We start from the raw sequence: 16,185 nt of genomic DNA on the forward strand, positions 1-16,185 counted from the left end.
TGAAGTGCAGTCAGAAGTACAGGTGGATGAAAGAAGAAACTGGCAAAGAACTGAGTGGAAGGCCCTGTGAACTGGGGGACGCGCTGTGGAAAGCTAGGCCACCTCAGCCTACATTCGATCTTGAAAGACGCAGTGTTTGACCTGCTGCCCCGAAGCCCACGCATTTACCAGTGGTGCGGTGCCAGCAGCATCTTGTAAGCCCCTCCAAAGCCAAATGCTGGCTTCCCTGGGGGAACAAAGTAAAGCTCCTGTTTGACAAGCTTCAGATGGAGGCAGAGCCTGTGCTGCTGGGGAGAGCCCAGGTTCAGGAGCTGGCCAATAGGTTGCAGACAGAATCCCTACCAGCCTCATGTGGGACCCTGCCACACAAATCACCCATCCTTCTTGAACTTTAACTTTCATCTGTGAAACAGGGATAAAGACAAGTGTCTTCCTCCTAATGTGTTGTCATGATAGAGTGAGATGACATGGGCAGCTGCTGGCTCCCTAATGTGAGCTGCCAGATCTGGAGTGATTTTATTACTGGCTAGAAGGATAGCTTTCAGAAGGCCTAATGTATTTCATCTCATATAGATCTCATTGCTAGCTCATCTTGGGTATGCACATGGGGGTCTCCTGGAGCAATGGTGGTAACCACTAGGTTCTATGAATGGGAAGACCAAGAATGGCAATTGCAAAGTATAATGGCAAAAAGTATAGAGATAGAATTGCTTTACTCAACAATTATTTTCTTTTCTTTCTAAGCAATTATGGGTAGCTTTTTATTTTTTAACTTAATAAAGTTAACATCCACGAACACAGGTAAAGGTTTTGGGTTAGCAAAGCCATAGTTTGACCAAGGACATCCAGTGCCAGCCTGGCAGAAAGAACACCTCACCCAGTGGTGCTGTAAGGTGATGTAGTGCCCACACCTGCCTCCCTCACCCTGCCGGCCTACCCTCCCCACTGCATGGGTGGAGTCTCGGGCTGGGGTCTCCAGTCTAATGAGATATATGGAGACCCCTGACTGGAAGTGTCTCCTGAGTCCTTGGGCCTCCAGACTGGCATGGCCTCGGCCATCCGTGGGCTGTGTGCACAGCCAAGAAGGGGAGTGAGTAACAGCTCTCAGGGAAATCTGGCCTTGAGCCCTGACTGACAGGCCCCTCTCTAAATCTCACGTCCTCCTCAGTGATGTAGGGGGCAAGTGGCTAAATAATGGCTGGGGAACCTTCCACCTCTAATGATTCACCAACCTTTAGGATATTCAGTTGGAGAACATAAACAAAATTGGCCTTTAAGATCACAGAGCTGCAATAGGCCTTGAGGTTCTTCATCTCAGGTTCTAAAGCTGCTAACATTCTATCAACACATTAACTCCTACACAAGTGAAGAAAAACGTAGCACACGGTAGTCTGGTAGCAGGGCATGTGATCTCAAATGGCACTGGAGCTGTTGGGTAGAGAAGGACTGTCTTTTTTCTCAGTTGGAGGAAAAGAACTCAAATCTCTTCCCCGTGACTGTCTCTATATAAGGTGCACCTGGTGAGAGCCGTGCTGCCTTTGGGGAGTGCACTGAAAGCTGCTGGGGAATCAACAGAGGCCTTGGGTTTGACTTCTTCCAGAGTGTAGACACTTTGTTCATAGGACAGTTGTCCTGCACTGTAAACTGTGAAAATCTTGACCTCTCACCACAACACAGGGCTGGAATGCTACTTGGTGGAGCTTATCCTAGGTTGAAAATAGAAGAGCATGTTTAGCAGGGCCTAGTTTTTAGAGTGGTGCCTCTGCTTCAGAGATACTGAGATCACTTATTCTCCTTTAGCTTACAGTAAAGATGTCAGTAAGATTCTGAAGTGGAGAAATACTTTTCAAAGCCCATGAGTAAAAGTAAAGATAGTTTCTACCATTACTCTAGTTATTTGGCATGCTTCCCCAATTCCTAGATGAAGGTCACAGGCTGCCTTCATAGACAAAGCAAGTTAAGAGCTGACAGGTCCTTAGCACGCATTTTCTTTTATTGACCCCCTCCTTGCCCCTTTGCATTACAGATCAAGCAAACAAGCCCAGATAGGAGACCTGATAGCTTGGCCAATGTCACAAGGTACAAAAAAAGACCCCACTCTTCTGGACTCCCACCTATAATTTTTTTCTAGATGCAGAGCTGACTTCTTTATGGACTTCTCTAGCAGCTTTAACTGCTATCTGGTGCCATTTATAACATTTACAGAAGTGTTGTAAATCCCTAGGTCAATCCTCTCTTTTTACCAGATATGGGTAAGTCTTACACAATTAGAAGAGTTTTCAACCTGTCAGTCCTGCCTAAAACTAGCCAGGATCATCACAACACATATCCCTCTTACCCACTTTCTGCCATCTTCCCAGTCCTACCCCATTTCATAGCTTGAGTTTAGGATGGTTGTAGAAGCAGGTGAGCCCAACTATAGACCAGCACTGTTCAACAGACATTTTCCACGATGATGGAAATGTTCTCTATCTGTGCTACTCAATACAGCAGCCCCTAGCCACAGGTGGATACCAAACACTTGAAAAGTGGCTAGTGTGACTGAGGAACTGAATTTTTAATTCTATTGAAATTCAGCGCATTTAAATTTAAATAGCTATGTGGCTGGTGGCTATAATAGTGGACAATATGTGGATTAAAACAGGGGACCCAAGTACCAAAAGGGCAAGTGATGCGCTGGCTGACTAATGGATCCAGGGTCCCACAAAGTCTGCCTTCTACTGTAGTTGATTTGAGTTAGTTCATCAAATACTTCCCAAAGGAATGTGTGAGGATAGATGCTGAGAAGGGAGGGAGAGCGTGTAGCTCTTCTCACTCTATAGAACACAATTTCACAAGACTGCTGTTTTCAGAGCTGGAGGTAAGATTTGCAAACCAAACAGAAAGAACACTATGAGCCATATCACACCAACCTTACAGTGAGGAGCAGGGCATGTGAATTCCCACAAAGGAAGAACACTTTCACAGTTGCTTTTGAGGAAGGGCATCGGCAGGAGGACCATGAGCCATGTGTCACTAGGCAGGGGAGCCTGGTCCTTCTGCACTATCTTTTAGACATTATTTACTGATTAACCAAGAAAGCAACGAAAACCCATCCCTAAGTCAGGAATGTGCTATGACACAACCCATTACAAACCCAACATGTGGTGCTTACATCTCCAATGCGTCAAGAACCTGCCTAGCACTGCTCCCCTAGGCCCTGGCCCTCCATAACTGGGAGCTCATGAGAGCAGGGGATATATCCCATAGTCTTGGACAGTAAAACCAGTTCCTGGCATAGCAGGCCCTGGAAGCCTTCAGAACTCCCACTTGGCTCTCTTGGGACGCATGTTCCTGGGTGTAGCCTGTCCATAGCCCTCTGTCCCTCTTCCCACAAGCAGTGAGGAGGAAAACCTAGCCAGCTCCAAGCACTGATGAGTTAGCTCCTGCAGGAAGAAGGTGGGTACTTGGCAGCTATCTCATGCCTGGTAGACCCCCTGGGCCTTTATCAGCCTAGCCCAGATCCTTGGGCTTTGCAGTGGAAGGCCCCATGCACTTGGCTTCTTTCTGACTTGCTTGCTTGAATTCAGGAATTCTCTCAAGAAATCTCAAGATTTCCCTGAAGGAGAGAGGAGAGCACTGCTTCTCTGTTTCTCTCTTCTTCAGTAAAACCTTTTTCAGGAGTACTGGCTTTGTATAAACTGCTAACAGCTATGGGGAAGGGCCATGGCAGAGAAGAGGTAGAGAAGATAAGCCATTTTATTTTCACTTGTGGGGTCTTCAGCCCTAGGAAGGGCTGACTGTGTCTCAGAAGCACACGCAGAGGTGCCGTGTCTCTTGGATGCTGCACGTGATGGGGCCCTGCCAGAACGAGGGTGCAGTTTCATCCACACAGACACACCTCATGGCTAGCTTATCTTGGGTACGTACGGCGGGGTCCACTGGGGCAGCAGTGGTCATTGGTAGGTTCTTACAAATACAGAAACCAGGGATGACAACTGCAAAGTATAATCATTAAGTTTTAAATTTAACAAATTCATTAGTGATTTTAAAATATCTTTTTCCTGTAGCAAACTGACACATTCAACTAAAAAATTATGCTAAAGTTTTAAATAAAATTTTCAATTATAAATGCATTGTGGCTGGGCCTACACTCAGTAATATTTGAATAAGTAAATGATTATTGGAAAATAAAACATCTGTGCAAGGAAGGAGAATCTGTGAAGAAACGAATGAAATTAAACTGGCAGTATCACTGTCGCATTCATGTGGCTACAAATGCAGAGCCAAAACACTCCATGAACATTTCATACGGCCTCAAGAGGAAGTCACCCACGGAGTCTCTCTTCTGGAAGAGCACCCTTAAAACTGAAAAACATTCCCACTCAAATGTCATTTTGCTGTTTTAAAATCACACAAAAAATAAATAATTTACAAGTGTCTGAATGCTAGTTTTTGAGAAAGTGACTTAGATAATATTTTGCTAATGTTCATTTTCCAAGATGAAAATTTGTAAGCTGATTTAAAAAATATTATTAATAATTTAAAATATAGGTGGGAAATGAACAATCTCTTTGTCTTATCGGATAACGGACAGCAAGGCAGCATGGTGGGACTGAAGCTTACTGGGTTGGGGCAGGGTTTCTGAAAACATAATGCCTGGCAGGCTAAGTGCCTCTGGCCTTGGAGCCTGTGTGTGTCTCTCTGACCTTCATTTTCTCACTGGTCAAATGAGCAGGCAGGACTAGGCACGTAAGGAAGCTGTAGGAAGATCCTTTGTAGCTGGGAAATTCTGTGGTTCTATGTTAAAACAAATGATATACAATGTCGACATCTGAGAGTAGGGGTCAGCAAACTAGGGCCAAATCCAGCCTGTGGCCTGTTTTTGGATGACCCCCAAGCTGAGCATGGTTTATATATTTTTAAAGGGTTGTGATAAAGCAAAAACAAGATACAAACACACACACACACACAAAAAAACAATGAATATGTGACACAGATGACCGTATGTTGCCTGCAAATCCTGAAATACTTACTCTGTAGCCCTTTACAGACCCCTGCCCCAGATGGCAGACATTAATGAGAAGTCCCTCCCCACGAAGGCAGCAAGAAAGTAAGTTTGGCAAAAAAGGTTCTAGCAAAGTGAAATCCACTCGAGAGAGCATTAGGAAAGCATAGACAGTACTTCCTAAAGGGGAAAAGAGGCATCAACTGGAGGCAACTGACAACTGAGACGGAGATCCAGCTTTCCCATCCCACAGAATGGGCATGGCAGGAGGCTCAGGCAACACTGCTGCATACAGGTTTGTAGGGCACTTACCGCATGACTCTAGGAGACACTTTTCTCATCAGTATCATTGTGAATGGCACCCCCTGCAGCACAGAGTGCACAGGCTGCACAGCTCTACACAGCACCTCCACAGCTGAACTTCACACATGATAATTTGAAGTAACTTTGATAGGGTTTATATGATTCTTAACTCTGAGGAACTTATGTGACTGTGCTCCCTTTGAGTTAATGTAACATGTGCATCAGAGCTTCTGTACCTGTTTAATGACCCCAGACATTTGATCGCTCTGGCCCTGGCCTCGGCCCTGGCCCTGGCCACTGGAGCAGTAGTGGTTGTCCGCGATGGTGATCTGTTCGTTCTCTTCGGCCTCTAGCTGGCTCTGGTTAAAACGCAGGGAACCTTTTAGAATGTCTTTGATCTATGTTCAAAGAAGAAGAAAATAAATGAATAAAATGGATGAGTTTGTTTTCAGATGCTAGCTAAATCTCTCAGACATTTAAACTAGCCTTGTCATCAATCATTTTTAATAGTATGAATATTAGTATTTTACTATAAGAAATAAATAATGAGAAAAAATCTAATTTTATCAAAGCTGCTGGCTTAGCAGTGAGTAAGAAAAATGTCAGGACATTTAATAGCCAGGTTCTCACAGGGTCACATATGGGAGTCACACACTTAACACTATCTTAAAACAGGAAGCATAATTTGCCTCCACATCCACCCCCACTGCACAGCTTGCTCACTAACGTGGCTCCACCTGAGCTGGACTGTTCATAGCATAGGTAGGCATCTGGAAACAGCATACTCTTTTTCACTGACATTTATGTTTCATTTAGATCTTCGAGGCTTGGGTCAATGTGGTCCTTGAGGGTCTAAGGCCTGCTGTAGGTATTAATTATGACTTGTGCTCCAAAGACATTCATGAATCCATGGATGAATGACTGAATATGATGCTGGTCTACCCACACTAGCTTGGGGTAAGGAACAAATAGAACGGGTTTGGTAAGAGGAAGGAGAGGAGTGGAAAATGGAAAACCAGTGTGGGTCAGATATAATCGTTAGAAGGAACAGGGGGCATAAAGAAGTGGAGATGCAGAGGGGGCTCTGTCTGGGAAGAAATAAGGGTTAGGGGGATGCTGGCTCTAACATCATGGTGCTACATGCCCTGGGAGTCCCTCCCCACAGCAGGAGGGACACAAATAGTGTCAGAGCAATGTACATACCTGTTTTAATCCTGCCAGGGAAACCAGAATTTGATCTTCTTTTTCCAAATTTTCTTGTAATATCACATCTTGAATATTTACTGAAAATAGAAGAATGACATTTCATAACCAATGCTCCGAGCATAACCTACCTGCTGCCACACCGTAACTTCAGACAGGCTTGGGAAGTTTTCTGCCAAATCTCACAGCAACTATTCCCACAAAGGATGCTCTGCAAACTGCAGATGGGGAAGCTGCAGCGTTGAGTGGAGAGGGCAGCACTAGGCCTGGTACACACAGCCTCCCCTCCAACATTCCATGCATGTGCTCTCATCATGACAGATGTGTCTTCACTTCCAACAAGAGATCTGGGTACCTCTTACTGACATGATGTGGCCGACAGCCTGGGCCATTCATCTAATCTCTAGGAGGAAGCTTTTCAGCCTGGGCTTCCTACATAGCCTCAAGGGTCAATGATGTTACCTCACCTCTCTCTAAAGACCAATTCCTTCCAGGTGACTGAAATTAATAAAGAAACTGTCTTTAAGGATTTATAACGTAAAACATGTTGCCATTTCAACATAATAGTAAAAATGAGAGGCCAAACTCATGGCACAACAGGTTGTCATTAGATGACAATGTCTGTGGAGTCTCCTCCAGGAGACTTAGCCGCCACATGAGAAGTCTTTTCTCCAGACCTGATCTGAGGAACCCACCAAGCCAGCTTCTGACCATCAGGCTCAGCACTGCACTGAGTTGCTTGCCTGTCGGTATGTTAAACACTCAGTGGTCCTTAGCCTTCCTTGCTTTCGTCTGCCCGCAGGATGCACACAGCTCTATCAGGAACTGTGGCATTCTGAGGCAGGATTCTCCCAAGGAGCCGGGGTTGGGAGGAAAGCCTAGTTTCCTGGGGATGTACAAGAGAATGTGTTGGTGGAGGAAGGGAGGGGAGCACAATTAAAACACATTTTTAAAAACATGCTGATAGATACACCAATTTGAGAATCACTACAGTGAGTATGTTCACCCTCCATTAACATCTGCTTTCTTATTCTTTGTGGTGTAAAAAAATGCCCCACTTATAATGTCTTCCATGCTACATTCTTAGTCACTCACTTAAGATTGTTCCAGTTGCTATGGGACTCCTGGATTCCATGCTTGGCCCCATATAACTACTAGGGCTAATATACCACTCCTCACTTGCTCAATGCCCTGCACTGGCAGAGGCAGGGTCAGTGCACTGTGCCCTTGGCCTGGGGGCTCTTGCTCCAAATATATGCACACAGGCTTCTCTTTATTGTTCAACTTTCTGCTTCAGTGCTGCTCCTCAGAGCAGCCTTCCTGCCCACCCAGACTAAAGAAGCCCCTAAATGACTCTCCAGTCTCTACTATACCATCTGTTTTACTGTATTTATAAGCACTTGTCACTGTCTGATGCATGTATTTGCTGGTTTATTCACTGTCAATCTCCCCCTAACAGGATATAAACTCCAAGGTGTTCTTGCTCAGAGCTTTATTTCTAGCCCCCAGAATAAATGCCTGGTGCATTACAGGTATACGATATTTACTGACTGATGGAATGAATTAATAAATGAACATGAAAAAACACGCTTGGAGCCTGCATATCAAAACACTACTATTCTAAATATTTCCAAAAAGTATTTCCAGTAAGGGACAGGGCAAAGACTGATACCATCAATATGCCTCCAGCCTGATAATTTATTAGAATCTTCAGTAAGACTAAATTCATAAACCAGGGTGATAAGTCTTCTTACATACTGTAGCAGAAAAGCAATAGCTTTTACTTATTGAGAAAACTTCACTGTAGTTTTGGCTATTAGCATGGCCTACTCCAAAACAAGAAAGCAAGCTGAATGGGAATGGAATGACAGATATAATTAGAGAGCAAATGTTTTTGGTTTCCTTAAAAGCCTGTAACAATTTGTTCTCTCTCAATAAAAAAACAAAATAGAATCCACTCAACAAGACATTAACAATAAGCAACTGCAGAAAATTCACAAGAACCAGTTCTGTAGGCCTTTTAGAGCAGCAGTCCCCAACCTTTTTGGTACCAGAGACTGTTTCATGGAACACATTTTTTTCCACAAATGGTGGGGGAAATGGTTTTGCGATGAAACTGTTCCACCTCAGATCATCAGGCACTAGAGTCTCACAAGGAGCACACAACCTTGATCCCTTGCACGCACAGTTCACAATAGGGTTGTGATCCTACCAGAATCTAATGCTGCCTCTGATGTGACAGGAGGTGGAGCTCAGGTGGTAATGCTGGCTCATGTGCTCCTCACCTCCTGCTGTGCAGTCCAGTTCCTAACAGGCCACGGATCCGTACTGGTGCATGACCCAGGAGTGGGAACCCCTGTTTTAGAGGATTGAGAAAGATGCCTTTGTTTGCAGGACTGCTATGGCTTTTCAGGTTGAGCTGTGAGGGCCTGAGGGCTAGCAGAGGCAGCATGGCACACAGCACTGGATGCCTGGACATGGAAATGGATTTTGTCCCTGCTGAGCTGAAAGGTGGGCTCAGGTTTCCCAGCTCCTACTGGGTAGGTGGGGGCAGCAAGGAGACTGCTCCCAGGGCCCCAAAGGAAGCTCAGCAAGTGGAGTCAGGAGCATCAGGATATTTGGTGGAAGAATAGGGGGCTTCTTGGGTTCAAGGAACTAAAGAAAGTGCCCCTGGAGGTCATACCCAGAGGGCAGAGGCCAGCACAAAGGGGGAATCTGCAGAAACCAATGTAAGCTCTGCTGCTGTCCTAACCAGACCTTTGTCTCCTGCTTGCCCCTTTGATAGTCTGCTGTGGAACACATCCTAAAACAAAAAGATGGGGCCAAATTGCCTGGCTTCAGCCCCCAGTGTAATGGCGGGGCCCATAGCTAGCAGCAACAAGGACCAACGGCCTTTAGGTCACAGTCTATGGGCATACAGGGCAGTCAGTGGCTCTAGTGGAAAATGAAACCCAGAAGTGTACAGGAACACAAAGCTCTCTTTAGAGGCAAGGACCTAGAAGACACTCAGAAGCTCTTCCGCAAACACCAAAGAGACATGTGAGCCCATTCCAGAACCCTGGCACCATCTTGGCAGGGAGAAGAGACAGAGTAGAGAAACTAAGTGTAGGCACTTGCTCAGAAAAAAATGGTTAGTCTATAAGAGACTGTGTTGCCTTTAACTGGCAAGTTCAAGGCCTTTGATTATCATTGGTGGGGATGAAGTTTTAGAGCACCATTTCTGCACATGTGAGTTTAGGGACATAGATTTATCATCCCAATACAGAAGTATCAGTGTCTGCACAAGATGTTCCCAAATCATTTTGGCCCCATTGCCTGAAAAACCTGTGAACCAGGAAGTCCTAGTCATGCCCTGTTTTGCTGTAAGCATCTCACAAATTCATCTATTCAAGAGTAGAAGTGGTGGTGCTTGCAGGGGCAAGCTGAGAAGGGGAGTGGTGATGAAGGCAAAAGCTGTGATAGGGATCACAGTTTAAGGAGGCACCTGGAACACATCATGGGGCTACTGTCCCTGTTTAGACTGTCTACCTATGGGCTTCTTTTAGTTGTGGTAAAAAAAAGTAACCTCCTGATTTGTCTATTTTTTGGAGGGGGATGGAGGTTATGTTATTAGCAGCTGTATTCATTTTCTAGAGCTGCTATAACAGAGTACTACAAACTGGGTGGCCTAAAACAACAGAAATGTATTCTCTGTCAGTTCTGGAGGCTAAGTCTGAAATCAAGCTATTGGCAGGGCTATGCTTCCTCCAAAGGTTCTGGAGAATTCCTCCTTGACTCTACTTAGCTTCTGGTGGTTGTCAACAATCCTTGGCATTCCTTAGCTTGTAGATGCATTGCTCCAGTCTTTGCATCCATCATCACACAGCATTCTCCCTGTATGTCTGTTATTGAACTTCCCCTCTTAAGGACACCAGCCACTGGATTAGGGTGAGCCCTAATCTAGTATGATCTTATCTTCACTGAACTACATCTATAAAGACCCCATTTCCAAATAAGGTCACATTCACAGGTGCCAGGTGTCTCACCATAAGTTCAGATGAGACAATATTGGACCTAGTACAGCAGCCAGACTGCCTAATTATAACACAGGATGAAAGCATCCAGTTCCTCCAATAAAAGACAATGCAACCTACTAATCTTGTCCTGCATGCAGAATACAGTGCTCTGGCCTGATGCGCAAGACAGCTGCAGAAAGCAGTGCAGAGTGGGTTCACCCAAGAAGAGGGAAGAACTCAGAGCTGTGGTATCACCACCAGCATACCCTCATCTAGCAATTCTTTAGCCTTAATTTATGGACTGAGTCAAGGACTACCTTTTAGGACCTGATGAAAACCAGGACTGTCTCCCCTGAAAACCAGGACCATCTCCCCTGGTTAAGTGAACTGTTCACTTAATTTCAGGGATAAACCTTTTTTCTTAATCAACTAAGCTGACTAGGCTCACTTTAAGAAATCCAGGGTAAATCCAAATTAAAACAAAAGGACACCTTCAGAGGCTGTTAAATGTTTTAATACAAGAATTTACATTTTACTAAGAGTACTGACCATGTAAATCCTTTCCCTAACAGTTCCCCTATATAAGGTAGCATTTACAAGCATTCTACTTATATATAACCTCCTAGTCACAAATCTACTGTTTTAAGTAAGTTACATCTGCATGTAAAAGTAGAAAAACTTAATGATCTCTTTCCATGACTTAAAATGTTTACATTTCCAACGTAAAACACAATTCTCCTCATAGCCAAAGGCAGAATAAATTTTGCTATAAAGGCTCTTTCTCTTTGTTTCTGTGTAAAAGGAAGATTATACTCTTTATAATCTCCTCACATTTAAGTATTATGTATTATAAATGTTGGAGCACTGAAACTAAAGGGGAAAATGTCACATAACTAACCACTTCTGTGGAAATTACACACAAAAATCTCATTCACCTAACAACCCCATGGTGATGCCACTATTTTTAATGGAATGTCAGTGCCACAAAAATAGATCTCTAACTCTAAGAGTAATGAAAATGGTAAACAAACCACTTTTCCAATTTCTTAAAAACTTAACTTTTTCAATGCTAGAATAAAAGTGTTTTCAACTAAATGTTTTAAATGGCTGGTGCAAAAGGTAACATAAGCCTTATTTGGTGGTGGTGAGGGGGTGAGTAGAAAGGGGACAAAAGCAGAACATCTGGCTTTAACAGAGGTAGAACTGGGCAAGGCATTTAACCTCCGTGTGCCTGAGGGGTAATAACAGCACCCTCCTCATAGAATGACTGTGAAGAAACAGGGAGACAGCACAGGTCAAGTGCTTAGCACCACACCTAACCCACTATGGAAGCTCCGTACCCAGTACTTTTCATTTCTATGTGCCACGTTACCTCACTGACTATCTCAGCAACCCTTCTAGATGAGAACCGTCAACATATTACAGAAAAGGAAGCCAAGGCCAGAAATGCCAGGTCTGTTATTTGAGGTCTCACGACTTGAAAGTGGTGGAACTGGGATTAGATTTCAAATCTTTCAGACTCCTGAGCTCCCTGATTATGTGTATAGCACTGATGAAGGGACCAGAGATATGAAGAGGCACAGGATGGGATATTGGCACTGACTTGATTGCCTTGAGATATAGTGCCTTTTATTCCATGGCGGAACTGACTGAAGTGAGGTCAGCCAGAAACAGGCAGTTACCTATACGCAAAAGAGATGGTACAATCATTTCTACCAGAGAGCATTTTGGAGCACTGGCAATGGTAACAAAGGGCTTGGGTTTTGATAAGCTTGAGATATGATCTTCTGTATGTCATTAAACCCATCAGTGGGATGGGGGTAATACCCATCTCAGAAGGTTGCTGGCAGGATTAGATGAGATAATCAAAGTTTTCTATTTCTGCATCCTGTCTTGCAATTACTATTATTGCTTACTATGTTTCCTCCTCCTTTGATTCCTTAAATATTCAGATATCTGGATTCTGTTTTTTGAGGCTTTCTCATCTCTGATAGGAATTTAGTGACCCTGACCTTTAACAATCTCATATAAGGGACTGTAGTAGACTCTAAAGAGGAACTATGCTCACTGTTATAAAATAGAGAGGTGGGATTAAGGGAGGCAGGCCCAGTGTGACAGTGGCTTAAGAGGTAGCCATTAGTCAGAAAGAGGGGCAGACCTGTCATTTGTCACTACTGGCTTTTATTGAACATTGACAAAGGGATGTCTGTGCACAGGGTGTGTGCCATAGTTGTCCAAACCCTAGGAGAAGGCATCAAATTCATCAAGCAACCTCCAGTACATGGTGTGTATCTTTGTGTGTCCTTGCAAATCCATTCCCCCTTCTAGAAGTCCCTCCCATCTTCCCTATAACGACATGTCCTGCCTTTTCTTCAAAGTCCCCCTCGAACTTACCACATCTAAGCGTCGGCTTCCCATTAGCAGTCTTCCCTCCAATAGCACCTCGTTGTTGGGTCCCTCTTGCTTTCTCTCTCACTCTTGGACAATAATTCAATGATGAGGCTCAGAGACTGAATGCTTCCTGAAACTGCACTGTTCTACCTGGTACCAAAGGTGCCAGGCTCTAAATATGGTGCTCAAGGTGTTCAGGTTCTAAATATGGCGCTCTATTCAATGTATTCCTATCACTTTAAAACCCCACTGCTCCTTGCTAATGTTTGTGAAATCACTAGTACTCTGGGGGAGAACCTGGTTTTCTTCATGTGAAGCTATGCATCACTGCAGGTATTCCTGAAGAAGTATATTCTCTCCTGCTCTCTCTCCCTACCTTGAAATTTTACTTAATTTTTAGATACACACTGAACTCAATTTCAGATTACCACTCCCTACTTCATCATTCCCCTAGAACCCTTTTTTTTTTGGGATGGAGTCTCGCTCTGTCACCCAGGATGGAGTCTCGCTCTGTCACCCAGGCCAGAGTGCAGTGGCATGATCTCAGCTTGCTGCAACCTCCACCTCCTGGGTTCAAGCAATTCTCCTGTCTCAGCCCCCTGAGTAGCTGGGATTACAGGCGTGCGCCACCATGCCTGGCTAATTTTTTGTATTTTTAGTAGAGACAGGGTTTCACCACGTTGGTCAGGCTGGTCTCGAACTCCTGACCTCGTGATCCGCCCACCCCGGCCTCCCAAAGTGCTGGGATTAGAGCCACCACGCCCAGCCAGAACCTGTTTTTACATGAGAGAGCAGGTAATTGGCTAAGTGACCAATGTGAGGCAAGGGCCTTCCTGCTACCATTAGGGCTGATTTTTATCCCCTAAGGAATAAATGTAGGTGAGATATATCCCAGATGAAGATTTAAGAGATACTAATATGATTAACCAGATCTTAGATTGAGAAGTGGTAGGGGCAGGTCAAGAGAAATAACATTCACTGATGGTCTATTAAGAGCCAAGTTAATTTTCTTAAAAAGCAAAATGAAGATTGCACAGAAATATAATCAAGGATCCTCTTTGGCATCCAGCTGCCAGAATGGCTGAAGACCCAAACTCAGCACTGGGAGAGGAACATTACTTAGGAAAATCTACGGGTAAGACTAGGCAAATTTGCATATTACACTAAAGACAATTCTTGAGGCCAATAAATAGTTATCTTAAGTGAACTGAGTAAGCGTGGCATAGAGTTCTGAATCTTTACTGATCTCTACTATTTGGCATATTACTCTCCTAGCACTTAATCACCCTGTGCACCAGAGAGTAATATGGAAGCATGACACCTCCCAGTAAAATCTGTCATAATCGTGATACGGCTATGACTTTAGAGTCAACCAAAAAAGGAGACTTTACACCTATTTTTAAACTTGAAAGGTCTCTAAGTTCCAGTAATGGTTAGATGCCTTTGCCAGAATATGTACTTCTAAAAATAAAAACAGAAACATAGTTGATGCCTTGGTAATATGAAATAATCTGGGGTTTTGCCATCATGCCCTTATTTGGGAGCTATGAGACAGGACAGCAGTTTGGGTATGACTGCCTTAAAATTACATCATTTAGTCAAATAAGACTCTTTGAACTGGGCTTAAGAGAAATATATATGTTGTGAATGTCAGGCCGTAAAAGTTTTGCTGACATGAGGACTGAGTGAAAGTTAAGTGCCATTCTGCAGCTAGAATGTAAACATGGTCCAAGGCAATGAACATCAGCCTTTAAATATTGGGCTTCATCTCCCCCTGCTCATATGCTCTTGTCCTCAGCATGAGATGCTTGTAGTGGCCCCAAAGTCCTTGAGCTATCAAGCAATTGGTAGTGAGCCTGTTTCCACAGATGATGAGGTAGATGGGTTTTGTGGCTGTTGGATCATTAGCTAAAGAAAGTTGGGATTGGAGAACATGGAGAGGCAGCCTGGTATGAAAGGATGAAAATAGGCTGCAGGATCAGACACAGCTGGGACTGAATCCTGCCTGGTTCTGCTATTACCTAGCTGTGTAACTTTCCCACCAAGTATGTAAGGCACGCTGAGTCACAATTTCCTCCACTGTACACTAGGGATACTCTCTCTCAACTTGCAGACTTAGTGGGAGATTAGAGATACTGTTTGTGAAGTACTTGGCACTCAATGTGGCACATAGGAACTAATAGCAGTTGCTATTGTATGTGACAGGTATATAAACTTCATCCTACTGTTGTGTTAAATGCTCTACCATGAATGAAATGACATTTGCCCCTTTCAAACTGGGAAAGCTGGTGAGTTGGTGTATTTTGGTCTTCTATAGTAGAGTCTTGCCTCCATAGCAAAGCTGCCAAGTATAATTGTTAGAAATGATCAAACTCTTATTTAGATATTATGCTGGATACCATCATTCTCAGCAAACTAACACAGGAATAGAAAACCAAACATTGCATATTCTCACTCATAAGTGGGAGTTGAACAATGAGAGCACATGGACACAGGGAGGGGAACATCATACACCGGTACCTGTCAGGGGTGAGGGGCTAGGAGAAGGATAGCATTAGGAGAAATACCTAAGTAGATGATGGGTTGATGGGTGCAGCAAACCACTAGGCACGTGTATACCTATGTAACAAACCTGCATGTTCTGCACATATATCCCAGAACTTAAAGTATGATAAAAAAAAAAGAAAGAAATCCAACAAGACATTCCTAACCAAAAAAGTCTCTTCCTTACTGAATTAGAAGAATAAAGGCATCACTGAAAAGCTTGGAGCCTAAGTAAGGATTGTCCTTAGTGGGAATGCCACCCCCCGTGGGAGTGCTACAATGCCAAGGCAGCCACTGGGGGCCACTGTGGTCACCCTTTGATATAGCTTGCAATATCTACATAGAGCAGTTAAAAGAGAAAGAGAGGAAAACCAAAATGCTGATACATTTTGAATTCAGAGTAAGTTTACCAAAGATGATGGACTTGGTATTATATATTTTTTTTAAAAAAAAAGAAAGAAAATAATTCAATTTGGGTTCCTCCTGTGGAAAAGCATATAAGAAAAAGGGAAAGAACCAGAAAATGGAAAGCAAAAATGATAAAAGCTGGACAGTCTGTACTGAGGCCCCATTACTGGAGTGGTGGCATCCTGGCCTGAAGAGGGATAAGGTAGTGTGTAGTTTGCTAAGTTTTTCTAAATAGGTATAGGGTTGGTATAAGGAAGATGCTGACCAATTGTTGCAAGTCTTCCAGTGATAAAACCAGAGGCAAACAACTTCAACTAGAACAAGGTGATGGAGGCTGAAAAAGAACTTCTGAAT

The 16,185-nt window shown here is 43.8% G+C and overlaps 1 protein-coding gene and 1 long non-coding RNA gene across 14 annotated transcripts in view; one reads left to right on the forward strand and one right to left on the reverse strand.

Moving 5' to 3' along the window:
• Positions 1–16,185, reverse strand: part of TBC1D5 (TBC1 domain family member 5) — a 591,323-nt gene that overhangs the window by 4,091 nt on the left and 571,047 nt on the right. For 12 of the 13 annotated variants that reach the window (XM_033212761.1, XM_033212760.1, XM_033212755.1 and 9 more), the window contains 2 exons: positions 6,494–6,573; positions 5,527–5,688 (listed from right to left, as the gene is read on the reverse strand). In XM_033212761.1, the coding sequence (XP_033068652.1) occupies positions 5,527–5,688; positions 6,494–6,573 (242 nt within the window). Of the gene's footprint in view, positions 1–3; positions 1,707–5,526; positions 5,689–6,493; positions 6,574–16,185 lie in introns of those variants that run through there. The other variant, XM_033212764.1, reaches the window with a different exon arrangement.
• LOC117084219 lies at positions 8,540–14,433 on the forward strand. The gene is made up of 3 exons (XR_004437354.1): positions 8,540–8,695; positions 12,928–12,933; positions 14,424–14,433. It is a non-coding gene; the product is annotated as an uncharacterized LOC117084219 (long non-coding RNA).

This window comes from Trachypithecus francoisi, unplaced genomic scaffold, assembly GCF_009764315.1.
Source record: "Trachypithecus francoisi isolate TF-2019V2 unplaced genomic scaffold, Tfra_2.0 Lachesis_group0, whole genome shotgun sequence".
Lineage (NCBI taxonomy): Eukaryota > Metazoa > Chordata > Mammalia > Primates > Cercopithecidae > Trachypithecus > Trachypithecus francoisi.